Raw genomic sequence first — 20,426 nt, forward strand, 5'->3', positions numbered from 1 at the left:
CTCCCACTATGAGCGTGGTGCATAACAGACATGGCAACCCTGTGCAGGCACGTTGGATGAAGCCGAGCCATCATTTTGTAAAAATTAATGTCGATGTGAGCTAGTTGGCTGCCACAAATGATGGATTTGCAGAAGATGTGGTGAGGGACTCTTCTGGCAGTTTCATTGCTGCTCGGAGATACCGTTTCAATGCTAATAGCGTCGCTGCTGCAGAGGTGATGGTTGTTTTACGTGGGTGTGGCTTGGGTTTATCCTTGGGTTTGAACCACGTTGTTGTTGAATCTGATTCCTTGGATTCCATTTCTTGCATGCGGGGAAAGATAACAAATGGCAGATGAGAGGCTTTTCCAACCTTTGCGAGGTGCAAGAAAATCAGGGAATCCTTTCATAGCTGTTGTTGGTTTTGGATTCCAAGATCAGCCAATATGGCAACTGACCAATTGGCGTTGCGAAGAAGTATGGAGATGTGTGACTTTTCTTGGGTCGATAGACCCTCATCTTCACTTGTTCATGTCCTAAACAACGATGGATTACCTTGCCCGCCTTAACTTTGTACTGGTTGTGCAAGGGGTGACATTTATAGCTTGCTTGCTGCGTTGGGTTTCTTCTCTCCCCTTGCACTTCCTGGTTTGTTAATTTGGTTGCTTGCCTTGCTATGGGCTTTAGTTGTAATTTTTGGCATCTTTGCCCTGGTTATATAATTTCTAGTTCACCAAAAAAAAAAAAAATGTAAATCAAATACCGTCTTTTTATATTTTTCTATAAATTGATATAGAGTTTTTAGCATGCATCAGATTATATTACTACTTTATCAGATCGTCAATTTTGAACAATTGATTGAGTGGATGATTGTTTGTGAAGTTCGGTGTTTGTATTGCATTTTGTTGAGTGAGGGGTGCAATAGTTAAAGAGTGAAATAATAAAACAAAAGAAAATTGAAATTAATTTTTTTGAGCTAAAAAAATATTTTAGTTTAGTACCTAGTTCGGCATTGCACCAAATACTTCATTATTCTTATCCTGCTTATTCTAAGCCAAGTCAGTCCAACTTAGTCCTTGAAATTAGTTCAATCCGAGATAATATGGCACAACAAACACACTGTAAAAGTACAACGATCCTCTCTTTCTTTTAATTATGGGTTTGGTCAATTGAAAGGAAAATCTCATGCTCCCAATGAAGTATCCATGAGCTCAAAGAGGTTGAGCTTTCATTAAACACACCTTAAAAGTACAACGAGCCTCTCTTTCTTTTAATTATGGGTTTGGTCAATTGGAAGAAAAATCTCATGGACCCAATGAAGTATCCATGAGCTCAAAGACGTTGAGCTTTCATTAAACCCACATAAGTACTCCCTAGTTTTTCTTGCAACCCAACAAGTTGTATCGCCCCGGAGAAATAAACCGGATACTAAAGACCGGTTTAAGTCCAGGCCCTGGTTTGACCCCGGATCAGTAGTTCATTGGGGGAAAGGATCATCGCTAGATTCATTTTCTGGAGATTCCGTAATATATTGTGCGGTCAGTTATCATCCATTACTATTTCATTAGATATCGTTTTGTACACTCCCCACAAACACTCAGGTTGATATATTCCGATCCTCTCATTCTCTCTCTCTCTGTCTCTCTCTCCGTCTCTCTCCGTTTCGCTTTTGTGGTTTCAGTCTAATCCATGGCTACTCAAGGTCAAGTGATCACTTGCAAAGGTACTCTCTCTCATCTTGATTTTTATATGTATATATGTGTATGTATCTTTCTGTATATGTATTTACAGTGAAATGGTTGGTTGTGATTGAGAATAAGTTTTGTGGGTAATGCTTTTTTGGGTGAAATTGAAATTGGGAATGCGAAGCGGCGGTGGCCTGGGAACCCAATAAGCCGTTGGTGATCGAAGACGTGCAGGTGGCTCCGCCGCAGGCCGGAGAGGTCCGCGTCAAGATTCTCTACACTGCTCTCTGCCACACCGACGCTTATACCTGGGGCGGCAAGGTACAAGCTTCGTTCATTTCTCCTCCTGAGTCGGTTCGATAAAATTTATACTTGCTTGGATTGTTTATATAAATTGTTATCTTTGTTTGGTTGAAATGATAATGCATTGTCTAAGTTTTTCTAGTATTCGGTGGATTAGGCGGCGATTATTGTGAGTTTCAGCAAATGGGATGGTTATTTATCGAGTTTTTGTTGTTGTTTCAGTTTTGAAGCTTGAAATTACTGGCCCTTAGACATCTAATCGAACTTTTGAAGTTTACAATTTCCTACTGTTGTGTAGAGATATTGTGTAGCAGTTATTGTACCAAGTTGCGAATGGAGGCGTTCTAAAGAATATCTGGAAATCAACTCTGACCGATGAATATATTTAAAGTGTGCGCGTTCTAATAGGACTGACTTCATAATAGTTATGAAAACTTATTAGGTTTCTTGGGATGGTTGGAAGTAGCTTGAATTATTAATAGTGTTGCCAAGTTGAAATTTTTTAAATTGCAGCATCTAGTTGATAGTTCCGTTTGTTCATTTTTAAAAAATTTTGTTATTTAGAGGGAACTGTACACTGAGTTTACTTAATTTACCTTGTAGGATCCTGAAGGTCTCTTCCCTTGTATTCTTGGTCACGAGGCTGCAGGGTATGTTACTTATCCATGTAGTGTCTTGTATCAATGGTTTGTTGTGTGTTTGATGCTGAAAGGGCTCCACTCATCTTGATGCAGTATTGTTGAGAGCGTGGGTGAAGGTGTTACTATAGTTCAGCCAGGAGACCATGTCATCCCTTGTTACCAGGCAGAATGCGGAGAATGCAAGTTTTGCAAATCAGGGAAGACAAATCTTTGTGGGAAAGTACGTGCTGCCACTGGAGTTGGAGTCATGATGAGTGATCGCAAAAGCCGTTTCTCTATAAACGGAAAACCTATCTATCATTTTATGGGAACATCAACGTTTAGCCAGTACACAGTTGTTCATGATGTTAGTGTTGCAAAGATAGACCCAAAAGCTCCATTGGAGAAAGTTTGTCTTCTTGGATGTGGTGTTCCTACTGGTAAGGATAATAGTACTTTTTTAGCTAGGCCCGGTGAATGTATTTCAACTTTTGTTAAAGCATACTTCTTAATCATAATTGTTTGTTAATATTGAATTCTATAACTGGTTATATTGATAGATTAGGGTTTGGAATTTTCATCACCGCTTTCCTAGTAAATAGCCTCTTTCTTTTTATCTGGAAAAAGAAAGAAGATTGTAATGACTCTTTTTTTTTTCTATGGTTATGGCATGTATGATGTATGACTTATCTTATGCTTCTATCTAGATTATTCATGTGTGTCCCTGCGTGTGACATACACTAGGTCTTGGAGCTGTTTGGAACACAGCAAAGGTAGAAGCGGGATCAATCGTTGCTATTTTTGGCCTTGGGACTGTTGGTCTTGCTGTAAGTTTGTAATCGAACCTTAAGTTAATAATCTTGTGCTGAATTCTAAACTGTAACGAAGTAATTGTCATAACTTGACAGGTTGCAGAAGGTGCCAAAACAGCTGGTGCATCGCGGATCATTGGCATTGATATTGACAGCAAAAAGTTTGATACAGGTACATATTAAGTTCTCCATATTAAAACCTTACTATACTATATAGTGTCTTGTAAATGACTGTTTATGTATGGAAGAGCTCTGGTTTTACATGCTTGGTGACAAAGCTGGTATCACCTAGTGAACGAGAGAAAAAGTTGACTTCTACTTTTATGGGAATAAGGAAGGAAAAGCATTAGGAAACTAGTTCGTGTGGATCATGATAGTCAGAATGGATCACATTCACGCTCATCCATCACATAATCTTGCACCTGAAATCAACCTTTTGTAGTATTACTGTATTAATACTTTTATTTCCTGCACATTGGATTCTTTTTCTTAGGTCATTTAACTTGTCATAAAAGACGGAACAAAGCCTATCAAAAGATCCTCAGCTTGTGTTTTTAATAACTTTTCTCATTAGCAGTATCTCGGATTCATTCAGCAAGATTTTTATAAACAGTTTAAAGCTGACATTCTATTGCAATTTCTTATTTGCAGCAAAGAACTTTGGAGTTACTGAATTTGTGAATCCAAAGGACCACGAGAAGCCAATCCAACAAGTCCTTGTTGATCTCACTGATGGTGGTGTTGACTACAGTTTTGAGTGCATTGGAAATGTCTCGGTGATGAGGGCTGCCTTGGAGTGCTGCCACAAGGTGAGTGCTTTTATGACTGCTTCTCGAATTTTTGTGTATAAAACGCATATTGAGGTCACTGAAATTATTTACAGGGCTGGGGAACATCTGTTATTGTTGGTGTTGCGGCATCAGGGCAGGAGATCTCTACTCGTCCGTTTCAGTTGGTGACTGGTCGTGTGTGGAAAGGAACAGCCTTTGGTGGTTTCAAGAGCCGCTCGCAGGTGCCATGGCTTGTAGAAAAGTACTTGAAGAAGGTAAATGATTTTTAACAAATATTCAACAATATGAATTCCTTTATAACAAATTATATAGCGTATAACATTACGTCATCGTCTTTGCAGGAAATCAAAGTTGATGAATACATCACCCACACTTTGACTCTTGGTGAGATCAACAAAGCATTTGATCTGATGCATGAAGGGGGATGCCTCCGGTGTGTGCTTTCTACCGATGCATGAAGTGGGATGTCTTCGGGGTGTCCTTGCTACGGATTCACGAAGAATTCCATTTAGGCTTATTCCATGTTTCTTGTGTGATGGAACTCTCATTATCCTTATCCCTTTTAACTTTGACACTGCTCTGCTTTGATTATAAATAGAACTTCGGGCTGGTTTGCTATGTGTTATATTAAAACATCTTGCAGTTGTGCTTTGCTATCGTATGTGTATTGTCGGAACGTTTTGCTGCAGAATTATAAGATTTCTATCGGTGTTTTGTCTTGGTTGAATCTTGTTCTCGGTCGAGTTGCCATGCTGCGTTTATCTGTCGAGAAGCCTAAATGCAAAGGAAGCTTTTTTCTTCCTCCTTTTTTCAGTTTTTGTTTTTCCCTTGTCCGAATTTTCAGAAGAGAAATGATAAATACATATTTTTTTTACCTTTCACACATTCCTGTTTAATTTTGTCAGTTGAAACGGTTTGAATTATTCAATTCAATGACTAAAAATAAAATGACGGATAAATACCTTAAAAGATAATTTATAATCGCTTTCATTGTAGTAGAACGACCGATAGATGATGACCTCCATCCCTGCCAGAACTATCGATACTGATAGGATGTCGAGCCCCTGGACTTGAAAGGAACAGTTTGCCGTGTCAGTGGCTGAAGCATCATCAACTTGGCCTGGCAGTGCAGCAAAAGTTGCATCACCGCAGGTACCAAAGTTGGACGTGGGCAGCAAGGGCAAATCTCTCCTTCCGCTGTGCAAAGGACGGAAAAAACGCACGACAAGAGCAATTGGAGGGCCTCCAATTTGGTCACTTCACTTCTAATGGACAGGAACGTTGTTTGAGTTCTAGTACTAATCCTAAAAAGAAATTTTCGTGCTGTTGGATTTTCGTTTTTCTGGTAATTCCATCTTCAAAGAATTAGGAAAAAGATTGTTATGGCAGTGAAGGACACTTGCTACCTATCGCTCAGATCGCCCACGCTCAGCATCGACGATGCGATTCCGGCCAGAAAATTCCTCCAGCCTTGGAACCAAACCGATCATCCTCACAAACCCACCTCCATTCTCATCATCTCCGCACACTGGGAGACCGCCGTCCCCATTGTCAACTCCATTTCCGGCCGCCACGACTCCATCTACGACTTCTACGGCTTCCCCAAATCGATGTACCAGCTCAAGTACCCTGCCCCCGGCTCCCCCCACCTCGCCAACCGTGTCAAGCAGCTGCTTACGTCGTTTGCTTCTGCCCCGCGGACGTCAACAGCAAGCAGTGGATCGACCACGGCGCGTGGTTCCCACTTAGACTTGACATTAGTATCGTTTCTCATGTTCGTCTTGTACCAAATAGCTTAACAGGTTGTGTCGTGTAATACCCGTTAAAGTAAACGGATAATATGATCCGACCCGAAATCAACCCGTTAATATTATCAGGTAATATGACCCGACCCGTTACCCGTTCATGAAAGTTGTAACGCTTTTCGTTACGAGTGATTACATTTTTCACACGTCTACAATAATTATTATTAATTTTGCACTCAAATAAAAAACATTATTCATGAGATTTGGAGGGTTTTAAAAATCTAAATGATCATGTAATCATCGTCTCAGCATTAAAGATGCAATTATAAACGTTTATTATGCTTTCACATCTTTCAGACTTATACATTAATGATTATGAATTTTGTTTATTTTGAACTCCCTTAAAAATACTATTCATGAGAGTTTGTATGGTTTTAAAAATTCAAACAATCATATACCCATCCTCAAAATGTAAAAGATGTGACTACGAGTGTTTGCATATTTTTTTTCATATTTTTCGCACATGTAAATTAATTATTATAATTTTTTTAATGTGTTTGGTATTTTTAAATTACTTGATATTTTTATTTTAATGTGTTTTATGATTTTTAATCTCAATCTTTGCCTATAATACACTATAAAAATAAATAAATAAATAAAACTTAAATGTTAAAATTTATATAGAATAATAATTAATAAACAATATATACATATTCATTATATCTATTGTATCTTATAGTAAGCTTTTTTACTAGTTTAAAAAATTAAAATCATCAAAATAATTTTTTTCTTATCGTGTCAAAACAGGTTACCTGACACACCCCGTCCCGAAGGAGGGCATGCTGGCCGTCACGTGAGAGTGACGTAACCATTTACACAGTACGGAAGCTTTAAAGATACAATTTCTAAGATGAAACACCCAAAGGTGAGTCCTAATTTTTGGCCATTCTGTCAGAACACCGTTGAATTTCCTCGTAGTCACCACACCTTTGCATTTCCTTAAACCTGGAGGGGCGCAAAACAAAATTGAGTGGGTCAGCAAAACGAACGTATTCAAAACCTTCTTTTCTCTTTTGCATATACTAACCCCTCGCTGTAAAACAAGTATAGTTTCCCAGAAAATAACATATATACGTATGTATAGATATGCCAGTCATGCTCAAAGATATATCATTCATGCTCATAAATATGCCATTCATGCTCGAGAATATGCCACAACGGAAACTCATAATCAAATGTAAGTGCTCAAGCGTAATTCACATCAATAACATATAATCTGGCAGCCGGGAGTCACCTAACGTGACCTGTACGGCTGCAGATAGAGCTCCAATCTCAACTCAATATCTGAATCTGCACACGAGTCGGAACCACCTAACGTGGTCTGTACGACAAGACTGGGTGTAATATATACGCTCTAGTGCTACGATCACGTGAAGACTGTGCGAATAATCGCGGGTCACCTACGAGTCGGAACCACCTAATGTGGTCTGTACGACAAGGCTTGCACCCACTTGGATCCAAGGCGAGCGTGTGGTGCTGGTGAACATCACGTGAAGGACTGTGCCCTGGCCCTGGGCGGGAGCACTAACACCGGGGTGCAGATTATGAGCTCTCTAACATCTCAAACTACTACTGCATAACAACATGAATACCACTTACCTGGCACTTACCTGTGCGTCCACAGCACTAAATACACATATATAAATATATGCCACTACTAATGCATGTGATGATAGTATTTCAATCGTAGCTTACCTGGGCCTCCTCAGCACCATGCAACAGTATGCATAATTATGGTAATGCACATATTAAAATATGATGCATATATGACAGGTTAATTAATTCGTATTTCTTTTAAAATACGTTTTCTGGGAAATACGTCAAGCATACGTATATATATATATACTGAAAAATAACTGCCCACTCACTGATCACATCGGCGTCTCATAGGTTCCTGAACCTCCCCTAGCTTGGTTACATTCTTCCTCTGTATAATTTTCACCTATACAAAAAGTAACCAAATTGACGTTATTTAACGCGCATACACCAAACATTCGTCCATAACTTTCTCATACGTTGCTCAATTTGGGTGTATGAATATACCACGGTGATCTACACGACGTCACGAACGCGTGACAATTTTCAGAACTCAATTTGGAGCTCTCACGCGCCCCCACGCGCACTGTTCACGCGCTGCCCACGCGCGCATCTTCTTCCTCGCGTCGCCGGACTGGTTTCGCCGGAGATGGTGTTTTGCCGGAATTTCTGGGTAAATTTCAAAGTGTCATAACTTCTTCATTTCTTAACCATTTTCGACGTACTATATATCAAAATGAAGGTATTGACGAGACGAACACATCCATACCTGTCTCGACCCCTAACTCGCCGTGGTTTCGCCGGAAAAAGCCCCGACAGCTCCGGCCAAACTTTGAACTTGTCGTTCTCCGTGTTCCTACGTCCATTTTTCACGTAATTTATACCAAAATGAAGCCCTAATCATAATCTACCACGTTGGACTAGTTTTAGGGCCTAAAAACAACGGAATCAAACTTTTCCAAAAATACGAAAATTCGGCCAAACTTACAGTTCGTGATCCCGATGTCCAAATCCTTCAAACGAAGCACTCCGAGCTTCCTTAGGACCTCACCAAGCTTCCTACAAGCTTCAAAATCCCAAAAAACATCAATCTTTACGTGTGCATGAACAGTGCACACGCACAGTGAAATTGAAATCCATGTTTTCCGAAGTGAAACTCACCTGAAATTGGTACCATCGTGTTCGTGTGGTCTTCAGGAGTACGATGGTGGTCTTAGATCCTTCGTTGGCATAGTTTTGGGGTGGTTTGTGGGTGGTCTGTGTGAGTTCGAAGGAGAGAGAGAGAACTCTCAGAGAATGAGAGATTTGTGAGGGAGGAGAGAGAGAGAGACAAGGCACGGGAATGAGGGAGAGATTTGAGGGAGGTGGGATCCTCCCCAATCCCCAAATCATCAAATTACAACATATTTTACGCCCCTTAGTCCCGTTTAAGGGCATTTTCATAACTTCACGTCCTCGGAATTAAAATTCCGGGACGGGTTGTGACAACCTTCCCTCCTTATAGAATTTCGTCCCCGAAATTCCAACAACCAACTTAATCATCTAAACTCATACAATAGCTTCGGATAAATCTCTCTCATCCGATTCTCCCACGTAATTTCTTCCACTGAATGCTTTCTTCGCAAATTCTTTACCAATTACACTGTCTTAATTCTCAATACATTCTTTTTCCAATCCAAAGTCGTCCTTGGTTCCTCAACCAGTTTAATCCGGATTAATTCTCAACAGTTGCACCGGAACTCCATGTGACGAATCTGCCACCTAGTGACAACACATCGAAATATAATACATTATGCACCTTAGCCAATTTTGAAGACATCACCACTTGTATGCAACTTCATCGATCCCTTTAGTGGTCAAAAACGGTCTGATGTGTTTAAGACTTATTTTGTCTCCTTTCCAAATCTCACTATTTCTTTTCGTGATGAAATTTCTAAAAATGTTGAATCATGAAACACATCATGCTCTTAAAATAACTCTAGAAGTAATTCAAGCAACTTCACTTACTCTTCGATGATCACATAAAGTCCGATGTACTTAGGACTTAATTTGTTTTCCTTTCCAAGCCGAATCATACTTTTCTAAAGTGAAAACTTCAAAATTATAAGATCATCTACGTTAAACACTCGATTAGTGACATGTTCAACTATTAATCTCTTTTGCCATTCCTGGCTACTCTCAGGTTAAACTTAATCACTTGAATACTTTGAGAAGACTCACCCATAGTTTCAGGGCCTACCAAAACTCTTTCGTGATCGAATCTTCTCTATCCAGAAGTATTTCTTCCACAAATCAACAAAAATTGACACATTTCATGGTCCTTATGGCGTTACTTTAGAAACTGTGCAACCAACATACTTAAGAAACTCAGCAGTTCCGTAACCCAAATCTCTTCTCCATAAAACATATAAGTACTGTTGCACTGTGGTTGTTACTCAACACTGGAGTAAATGTACTAACTTGGTACATTGATCAATTATCACTTCAAGTTCAATCATAACCATCCTATTCTCAAATTCAGCAATCTTTCTTTTTCCCTTCTTTCTTTACCTTGGTTAATTCTTAATTTTCTTTGTTAACCATTTGAGTCTTGAGTACGACCTTACTAAAAAGACTTAACTTGAAAATTAGCAATTACAACTTCTTCTCAAACTTCCATTCTCAACTTTACTTCAGTTGATTTCCAATCCACAAGAAGATAATCTTGGCAAGCGTGCCAGACATCAACTCCTACCACAGTCTTTTCACCAAGTGCATCAGCTAGAACAATTTTACGATCACCCTGGTCGTACAATTATGTTCATTAAACAATTCAATCCATCTTCGCTGTCTCATATCAAAATCCTTCCAAGTAATGGATATTGGAGACTTTTTGGATTCGTAAAAATCTTGCATTCTTACCAAATATAATGTCTTCATAACTTCACAGCAAGAATGGTAATCATGACTTCCAAATCACCAGTAGGGTAATTCATTTCATGAGGTTCCTTTTGTCGTGAAATGTATGTAATCACCCTAACATTTGCATCAACATGCATCCAATACCATTCAAGAAACATCACTAAAATTTATGATTACCACTATCTTCTGGGAATACTAAAATACGTGCATGAGTGAGGAAATACTTCAGTTGTTGAATCCTTTGCTCATAATTTCCTTCCCACTCATACATAACCTCTTTTCTCAACAATCTCGTCAATGACAAAGCAATGACTGAAAAATCTTTCACGAACCGTCCATGATAGCTTGTTAAGCTAGGATAACTCCAAATCCCAATCACGATTCGTGATTGTTCTAAATTCTCAATTTCTGCTACCTTTTATGAATTCACTTGAATACCTGAAGCAGATATAATATATCTCAAAAATGCTACTTGATTCATCCAACATTGGCATTTGCTAAACTTAGCATACAATCGACGTTCCTTCGATCTTTGCAATACCAATTTAAGATGTTTAGCATACTTTGATCTAGTCTTATCAATCTTTTCAATAACAACAACAACAAATCGGTCTAGATATCATTGGAATACTTCATTCATCAAATTCATAAAGTAGTAGATGCATTCGTCACTCCGAATGGCATCACCAAAACTTAAAATGACCTTAACGAGTCCTGAAAGTTATCATAAGGGCATCTTCACCGATAATCTTCAACTAATAATATCCAAACCTCAAGTCAAACTTAGAAAATATACAACCACCTAGAAGCTGATCAAACAACCATCAATGTGAGGTTACGAATAACGGTTTTCAATTGTTACTCGATTCAACTGCTTATAATCAAAGCACAGCCTTAACGTCCATTTTCTTTCTCACCAATAAACTGGGGTTCCCCCAACGTAATGCACTAGGTTAAATAAAAACCTTTATCAACCAATTTCCAATTCTCTTAGTTCAAAAGGTAACATTCTATAATATATGGTTTGTACCTGAAGACAAATCAATAGTGAACTCTACATCTTTGACTGGCGGCAATCCAGGTAAATTCTCAGGGAAAACGTCAGGTAAATGTTTGACTACTCCCACTTCTTCCACACTACTAGTAGTGACATCATTTAGCACCACATGAGATAAATATCCTTGGCAGCCTTTTGATAATAATCTCTTTGCTCTCACAGCATAAATAACGGCCTGCCTTACTCCACTTTGCATACTTACAAAAGTAATCTCTAGTCATCCAGACCGATGGAAAATAACATATAATCCAGTCAACATTCAGCTATAAACATAGCTCATACTCTTTCATTCTAATCAACTCAGCCCTCGGCTGCATATATAACTCATAATTAACTCATCGTATCATGTATATCTTGCATACATTCAGTACCACCTCGCGTGGTCTGCAACTCATCACTGTATATAACATAATATGCTCTAGAATAACATCGAAATCTACGATCTAATGGAACAAAAGTAGCTAGCAACAATACATACTCTACTAATACTGAGCACTCTGAATAAGTACGATACTAACATAGGATAACCTACCGATTTACTTGCTTAACGAATCCACGAATAAGTTATTAATATTACGGTCTGCAGCCCGCAATACTGATAAATCATCGTTGTCTCGATAAGTAAGCAACAACTCTCGAGGGTGTAATATTACTATTTTGCCACTCATTAGGAAATACATACACACGTCTCAACCGCGTTTATTTACTACTTTCAAGGCAATAACATTAATAACGTAAAATTTCTACATTATTACCAAATAGACTCTAGCTAAGTCATTAAGAATAATTATCGTACCCCTAATCAAATCCAAATAATTCTGAGTATCTTGCAGTGATGTGTAGTTAACACATCCCTGGGCTTGTTGTTGTCTCCCACAACCTCTATTAGTGTAAATACTTCTTTCATGTACACCACGGCCTAACTGACCATAATTAATAGATCCAGGAACTTGCTGGATCGACACCAGTTGTGGCAAAGAAGACTGCTAGGGATTCTATTGGCTTTGGACATAATTTGCAGTTTTATGTCCCATCTATCCACTTGTAGAGCGTCCACTGCTTTCTCGCCTACATTCTCAAAGGTGTCCATTATTGTACCTACAGCCCAAAGGTACATTTCTTTTACCAAAATCACCTTGTCTCTGATATCTGGGATTACCAATACATCTATCACTTCGCCTCTGGTCAATGGCATTAAAACCTTTGCCAAAAGAACTAGAATTAGCTTCACTTCTTTTGAAGTTCCGAATCTTTCTATATTCTTGTTATGACGAATCATTAACTTTATCGTCCTCTTTTGATTCCCATTCTTTTATCATTCTTCTTTACTCTCGCTGAACATGTTCTCAGAGTCCTTAAGGCTCAACAACACCTTGTATACTCCTGATAAGAATTACAATGGATAGTGGTCACCCAAAATACCATTGCCTTATGCCACCCAGCCTAAAGCAATATAACACTTCAATCAAAATAGCAGCAATATTCAAATGGGACGAGGCAAGTCTGAGAACTTTTTATAATACTCATTGATCGTCAGCTTTCCTTGTCTCACATTTGCAAACTCTTGCTTTCTACCATCATAAGATGCCAAAGGAAATAATTCTTTTCTTTAAACAAATCCTTAAACAATTCTCAATCGGCTGTTTCCTTTGGTGACAACGAATTATACTCCTGTTTCCACCAGGATACAAGTTCATAACTCAAACCATGTAGTCGTCTCAACCCTTCTGTCAAAAGGAAGATTCCTTTGACTTGCATAATCCAAAACATCTTTTCCAAATGATTAATCCATCACTTTGCTCCCTCAAGTTCATCATTTCATAAGGTGATTCAAATTCAACTCATAACCCATCTTAAAATGTCCCTTTTTGATAATATACTGAATCACCAAAATAATAGCTTCCCCTAACAGCTAAATCAGGGAGACTAAATTCCTCTAACTACGTGGTTTGCTACGAGGCGGTGTAGTTCTGACAGAATTTACTAGAACTTCTCAAGATGTCCAAGATTGAAACTAGGCTCTGATACCAACTTGACACACCCCGTCCCGAAGGAGGGCATGCTGGCCGTCACGTGAGAGTGACGTAACCATTTACACAGTACGGAAGCTTTAAAGATACAATTTCTAAGATGAAACACCCAAAGGTGAGTCCTAATTTTTGGCCATTCTGTCAGAACACCGTTGAATTTCCTCGTAGTCACCACACCTTTGCATTTCCTTAAACCTGGAGGGGCGCAAAACAAAATTGAGTGGGTCAGCAAAACGAACGTATTCAAAACCTTCTTTTCTCTTTTGCATATACTAACCCCTCGCTGTAAAACAAGTATAGTTTCCCAGAAAATAACATATATACGTATGTATAGATATGCCAGTCATGCTCAAAGATATATCATTCATGCTCATAAATATGCCATTCATGCTCGAGAATATGCCACAACGGAAACTCATAATCAAATGTAAGTGCTCAAGCGTAATTCACATCAATAACATATAATCTGGCAGCCGGGAGTCACCTAACGTGACCTGTACGGCTGCAGATAGAGCTCCAATCTCAACTCAATATCTGAATCTGCACACGAGTCGGAACCACCTAATGTGGTCTGTACGACAGGACTGGGTGTAATATATACGCTCTAGTGCTACGATCACGTGAAGACTGTGCGAATAATCGCGGGTCACCTACGAGTCGGAACCACCTAATGTGGTCTGTACGACAAGGCTTGCACCTACTTGGATCCAAGGCGAGCGTGTGGTGCTGGTGAACATCACGTGAAGGACTGTGCCCTGGCCCTGGGCGGGAGCACTAACACCGGGGTGCAGATTATGAGCTCTCTAACATCTCAAACTACTACTGCATAACAACATGAATACCACTTACCTGGCACTTACCTGTGCGTCCACAGCACTAAATACACATATATAAATATATGCCACTACTAATGCATGTGATGATAGTATTTCAATCGTAGCTTACCTGGGCCTCCTCAGCACCATGCAACAGTATGCATAATTATGGTAATGCACATATTAAAATATGATGCATATATGACAGGTTAATTAATTCGTATTTCTTTTAAAATACGTTTTCTGGGAAATACGTCAAGCATACGTATATATATATATACTGAAAAATAACTGCCCACTCACTGATCACATCGGCGTCTCATAGGTTCCTGAACCTCCCCTAGCTTGGTTACATTCTTCCTCTGTATAATTTTCACCTATACAAAAAGTAACCAAATTGACGTTATTTAACGCGCATACACCAAACATTCGTCCATAACTTTCTCATACGTTGCTCAATTTGGGTGTATGAATATACCACGGTGATCTACACGACGTCACGAACGCGTGACAATTTTCAGAACTCAATTTGGAGCTCTCACGCGCCCCCACGCGCACTGTTCACGCGCTGCCCACGCGCGCATCTTCTTCCTCGCGTCGCCGGACTGGTTTCGCCGGAGATGGTGTTTTGCCGGAATTTCTGGGTAAATTTCAAAGTGTCATAACTTCTTCATTTCTTAACCATTTTCGACGTACTATATATCAAAATGAAGGTATTGACGAGACGAACACATCCATACCTGTCTCGACCCCTAACTCGCCGTGGTTTCGCCGGAAAAAGCCCCGACAGCTCCGGCCAAACTTTGAACTTGTCGTTCTCCGTGTTCCTACGTCCATTTTTCACGTAATTTATACCAAAATGAAGCCCTAATCATAATCTACCACGTTGGACTAGTTTTAGGGCCTAAAAACAACGGAATCAAACTTTTCCAAAAATACGAAAATTCGGCCAAACTTACAGTTCGTGATCCCGATGTCCAAATCCTTCAAACGAAGCACTCCGAGCTTCCTTAGGACCTCACCAAGCTTCCTACAAGCTTCAAAATCCCAAAAAACATCAATCTTTACGTGTGCATGAACAGTGCACACGCACAGTGAAATTGAAATCCATGTTTTCCGAAGTGAAACTCACCTGAAATTGGTACCATCGTGTTCGTGTGGTCTTCAGGAGTACGATGGTGGTCTTAGATCCTTCGTTGGCATAGTTTTGGGGTGGTTTGTGGGTGGTCTGTGTGAGTTCGAAGGAGAGAGAGAGAACTCTCAGAGAATGAGAGATTTGTGAGGGAGGAGAGAGAGAGAGAGACAAGGCACGGGAATGAGGGAGAGATTTGAGGGAGGTGGGATCCTCCCCAATCCCCAAATCATCAAATTACAACATATTTTACGCCCCTTAGTCCCGTTTAAGGGCATTTTCATAACTTCACGTCCTCGGAATTAAAATTCCGGGACGGGTTGTGACATTACCTACGTGTCATTCTCGTGTAAACCTATTAAGGACCCGTTATTATCGTGTGGCCCAATAATGACCCGATTAGTGATTGTGTTGACCCGAAACCTATTATTTTCGTGTTGTTTACGTGTCGTGTGAACGGGTCGTATAAGAAATTGCCAGGTCTATTCCCGCTTGTTGGATATATGTCAACAATCTGTGGTAAAATTATATATTCTAATAAATAATAAAAGCGAATAGAATAATTAACAGAGTATGAACAAAACAAAAATATAAAAACAGACAACTTGAAGATCGAGGCTTGCGTACCGCAATATCCTTGAAACAAAAATTTCGTCCCTACTCAGTGCTTGTAGTTCTACGGACGTTTGCTTCACTAGGATTCAACGATCAAATTAGAATTCCAGCACCGGAAAACTTAACTTCTGGTGAATTTTTGTGTGGTTTTCTCAGTAAGAAGGTTTAGGAATGTAGAAGAAGAATTTGATATTTTCTGTGTTCTAAATGCCTTGCAGATGAATGTATATATAATATGATTGTACCTATTCGAAACAGGTATGAGGAAGGGATGTGTCTGTTGGGAGACATCTTCTTAGAGGGGTGTTTGTTTTCTGCATTCTTTCACCACACCTCAGACTTCATCTGAAAATATGAGTATGTTGGTAAAAATTAATTAATTAATTAAATTCGAAATTAATTATAAATAATTAATTAAATCCAAAAATAAATAAATAATTTAATTATTAGAGCCCAAGGTCCATCTTTTGATAATTAATTATAATTATAATTAATTACCAATTAATTAGTACACCCCAAAGCTCAACCCCAAAGGTGAGCCCAATTTTATTCTCCAAGGCCTATCACTCCAATTACTTTTTATAAGGGATAAAGCCTTATAAAGTGAGGAAAGCTTTTAGGAATGGCCAATGTGGGACAATGAAATTTCTACTCAAAATTTCCAACAATACCCCACATTTGAGTTGAAATTTCATTCAAACTCCAATAATACCCCACATTTGAATGCAAATGTATGACTAGGCCGTCTAAAGCTGAGAGAGAATAGACATGATATGCATCGGATGAAATGTCTTTTGGACTTGAACTTACCCTAGTGAAAACATATCGGGTTTATTTGGTGACGCAGTGGGTGTGGAAGATCTTGAACTGTTCACCGTAGTAGTAAACCGAGACAATATGCTACACACATATTATGTCTGCCATATGTCAATTCATACGGTTGTGTTCATTTTGGCCCTGAACAGATCCCGAATTTCGTAGGAGCCTTAGAGAATTTAGCCATTTCAATTCTCATAAATGCGGCCCTATTTACTCTTATATAGGTGACATTAATTAAGAATAGTCTGTCATATTCCTCTTGATAACAAGATATTAATGTCATTAAATGTATAAAACATAACCCCTCAAACTTCAACAGACAACACACATTTTATCGTAAGAATGGGTAAGTTGTGTGTTCAACATTTGAATCAAACTCAAGCAGTTTGCCTATTGAACCTAGACCATGGGATCTCCAATCAGCTAGGTTAGGTTTCCGCCCAGTCTTATTGATTGAATTGGCTTAAGACCCATTCCTCTCGATGTAAATAATATTTGCTCTCTTGGTAGGCTTTTTGTCAAATAATCAGATGTCGACTTGGATTCTGTAGTGTCAAAAATGCAATTGGCATCACTGAAGCCTTCTACAACAGGTGGATACTTTGTGTAGTGTAATCCGTAGTCAATCGTATTTTTCAAATACCTTAACACTCTTACTAAAGCATCTCAATGCTCTTCTGCCGGATTACTTGTATATATACTAAGCCTATTTACTGCATAAGCTAAGTCAGGCCTAGTTGAATTCATTAAGTACATTAGACTTCCAATCACTTGGGAATATTCAAGTTGAGATATGGCATTGCTTTTTTTCTTTTTCTTTTTTTCTCCAACTTGCATCCAGAATCAAAAGGAGTTGCAGTAGGTTTGCAGTCAATTTGACCAAGCCTGCGTAATATTTTTTCTGCATAGTGGGACTGTGTAAGGACATACCCTTCACTATTTCTCTTAATTTGAATTCCTAAAATGACTTCGGCTTGACCTAAGTCTTTCATGTCAAAGCTTGAATTCAACATTTTCTTTGTTTTGTTTATTACATCTTTATTGCTTCCCATTATGAGCATATCATTCACATACAACCAGACAATAACGCAAGTTTTATCATTACTCTTAATGTAGACACATTTATCAGATTCATTTATTTTGAATCCATGTGTTAACAAAGTATGATCAAATCGTGCCATTTTTTAGGTGCTTGTTTAAGTCCATATAATGACTAACTAATTTGCACACTTTGCTTTCTTGTCCTTTAAGCACGAACCCTTCAGGTTGTTCCAGGTATATTTCTTTCATTTAAAAATATTGTTTTTACATCCATTTGATGTATATCAAAGTTGTACACAGCCGCAATCGCTATTAACATCCTAATTGATGTTATGCGAGAAACTGGAGAACAAGTGTCGAAATAATCCAACCCTTCCTTTTGGCAATAACCCTTGGCTACTAAACGTGCCTTGAACTTGTCAATGGTTCTATCCGCCTTAAGTTTCTTCTTGAAAATCCATTTATGACCAATTGGTTTACTACCGGAGGTAAATCAACCAATTCCCATGTGTTATTTTCCATAATGGATGCCATTTCACTTTTAATTGCTTCCTTCCATAAATGAGCCTCGGAAGAAGACATTGCTTCTTTAAAAGTTCTAGGTTCATTCTCAGACAAGTAAGCAATGAAATCTGGTCCAAAGTTTTTAGAAACTTTGGTTCTTTTTCCTTTTCTTTGTTTCACATCATTTTCTTGGACACCAGAAGAAGATGCTTCATCATGACTATGATCATGAATCCTCTTTGTATTAGAACCAGATTCCTTTTCTTTGTAAGGAAATATATCCCCAAGAGCTTGCTTCCTTCCATAAAGGAGCCTCGGAAGAAGACATTGCTTCTTTAAAAGTTCTAGGTTCATTCTTGGACAAGTAAGCAATGAAATCTGGTCCAAAATTTTTAGAAACTTTGGTTCTTTTTCCTCTTCTTTGTTCCACATTATTTTCTTGGACACTAGAAGAAGATGCTTCATCATGACTATGATCATGAATCCTCTTGTATTAGAACCAAATTCCTTTTCTTTGTAAGGAAATATATCCTCAAAGAAATATATCCCAAGAGCTTGCTTCCTTCCATAGAAGAGCCTTGGAAGAAGACATTGCTTCTTTAAAGTTCTAGGTTCATTCTCGGACAAGTAAGCAATGAAATCTGGTCCAAAGTTTTTAGAAACTTTGGTTCTTTTTCCTCTTCTTTGTTCCACACCATTTTCTTGGACACTAGAGGAAGATGCTTCATCATGACTATGATCATGAATCCTCTTTGTATTAGAACCATATTCCTTTTCTTTGTAAGGAAATATATCCTCAAAGAAATATATCACCAAGAGCTTGCTTCCTTCCATAAAGGAGCCTCGGAAAAAGACATTGCTGCTTTAAAAGTTCTAGGTTCATTCTCAGACAATTAAGCAATGAAATTTGGTCCATTGTTTGTAGAAACTTTGGTTCTTTTTCCTCCTCTTTGTTCCACATTATTTTCTTGGACACCAGAAGAAGATGCTTCGTCATGACTATGATCATGAATCCTCTTTGTATTAGAACCAGATTCCTTTTCTTTGAAGGAAATATATCCCCAAGAGCTTGCTTCTTTAAAAGTTCTAGGTTTAATTCTCGGACAAGTAAGCAATGAAATCTGGTCCAAAGTTTTTAGAAACTTTGGTTCTCTTTCCTCTTCTTTGTTCCACACCATTTTCTTAGACACCAGAAGAAGATGCTTCATCATGACTATGATCATGAATCCTTTTTGTATTAGAACCAGATTCCTTCTCTTTGTAAGGAAATATATCCTCAAAGAAATATATCCCCAAGGCCCATCTTTTGATATATATTAATTGCCAATTAATTAGTACACTCCAAAGCCCAACCCTAAGAGTTAGCCCAATTTTATTCTCCAAGGCCTGTCACTCCAATCACTTTCTATAAGGGACAAAGCCTTATAAAGTGAGAAAACCTTTTGGGAATGATCAATGTGGGACAATGAAATTTCTTTTCAAAATTTACAACATTGCTCATGTTGATGTACCCGAAGAGAAATATCTCGGTTTGCCAGTTATCGATTCAGACAGAGAGGGACACCACTTACCATTACAACATGGGGAGGGCGCTGGATCCACTCAATGACGAGAACGTCCTTATAGTGGGGTTGTGCAGCGCCACCGACAACTTAAAGGCGTTGGAAAGGTAGACACGTGGGTCAAGGACACTCTTCTCGAAGGAAGGTACGAGGATGTGAACAAGTATGTGGCGAAGGCGCCGCATGCGAAAATGGCGCACCCTTGGCCGGATCACATTTACCCGCTGCATGTGGCGGTGGAGGCTGCTGGTCCGGGTGCGAAGGCTTGGCAAATCCACGATAGCTGGGAGCTCGGTGCTCTTTCGTATGCCTCCTATCAGTTTATATCACCTTGAACTTAGAACTTCCGGCTGCCAGTTGAAGATTGTAATAGTGTGTGCCACCGTCGCGGTTGCCGTCGATCAATCATGTCGATAAAA

At 38.9% G+C, this 20,426-nt stretch overlaps 1 protein-coding gene, 2 long non-coding RNA genes and 1 pseudogene across 3 annotated transcripts; 2 read left to right on the top strand and 2 right to left on the bottom strand.

Annotated features, from left to right (window-relative positions):
• Positions 1–1,537: 1,537 nt before the first annotated feature.
• Positions 1,538–4,910, top strand: LOC125469765 (alcohol dehydrogenase class-3). The gene is made up of 9 exons (XM_048567537.1): positions 1,538–1,702; positions 1,849–1,985; positions 2,571–2,617; positions 2,702–3,027; positions 3,332–3,414; positions 3,496–3,571; positions 4,051–4,208; positions 4,283–4,444; positions 4,532–4,910. The coding sequence occupies exons 1-9, from the start codon at positions 1,669–1,671 to the stop codon at positions 4,646–4,648; spliced, it is 1,140 nt and encodes a 379-aa protein (XP_048423494.1). The 5' UTR covers positions 1,538–1,668; the 3' UTR covers positions 4,649–4,910.
• A 140-nt stretch (positions 4,911–5,050) lies between these two features.
• On the top strand, positions 5,051–20,344 carry LOC103959989 (annotated as a pseudogene).
• Positions 8,158–11,313, bottom strand: LOC125469775. The gene is made up of 4 exons (XR_007251985.1): positions 8,693–11,313; positions 8,520–8,597; positions 8,301–8,387; positions 8,158–8,200 (listed from the first exon to the last, which is right to left on the bottom strand). It is a non-coding gene; the product is annotated as an uncharacterized LOC125469775 (long non-coding RNA).
• Positions 14,932–15,787, bottom strand: LOC103965134. Its single transcript, XR_007251984.1, has 4 exons — positions 15,467–15,787; positions 15,294–15,371; positions 15,075–15,161; positions 14,932–14,974 (listed from the first exon to the last, which is right to left on the bottom strand). It is a non-coding gene; the product is annotated as an uncharacterized LOC103965134 (long non-coding RNA).
• Positions 20,345–20,426: the final 82 nt, after the last annotated feature.

Source organism: the organism of the source record quoted next, unplaced genomic scaffold, assembly GCF_019419815.1.
Source record: "Pyrus x bretschneideri cultivar Hongxiangsu unplaced genomic scaffold, Pyrus_bretschneideri_v1 Contig10, whole genome shotgun sequence".
Taxonomy (NCBI): Eukaryota; Viridiplantae; Streptophyta; class Magnoliopsida; order Rosales; family Rosaceae; genus Pyrus; species Pyrus x bretschneideri.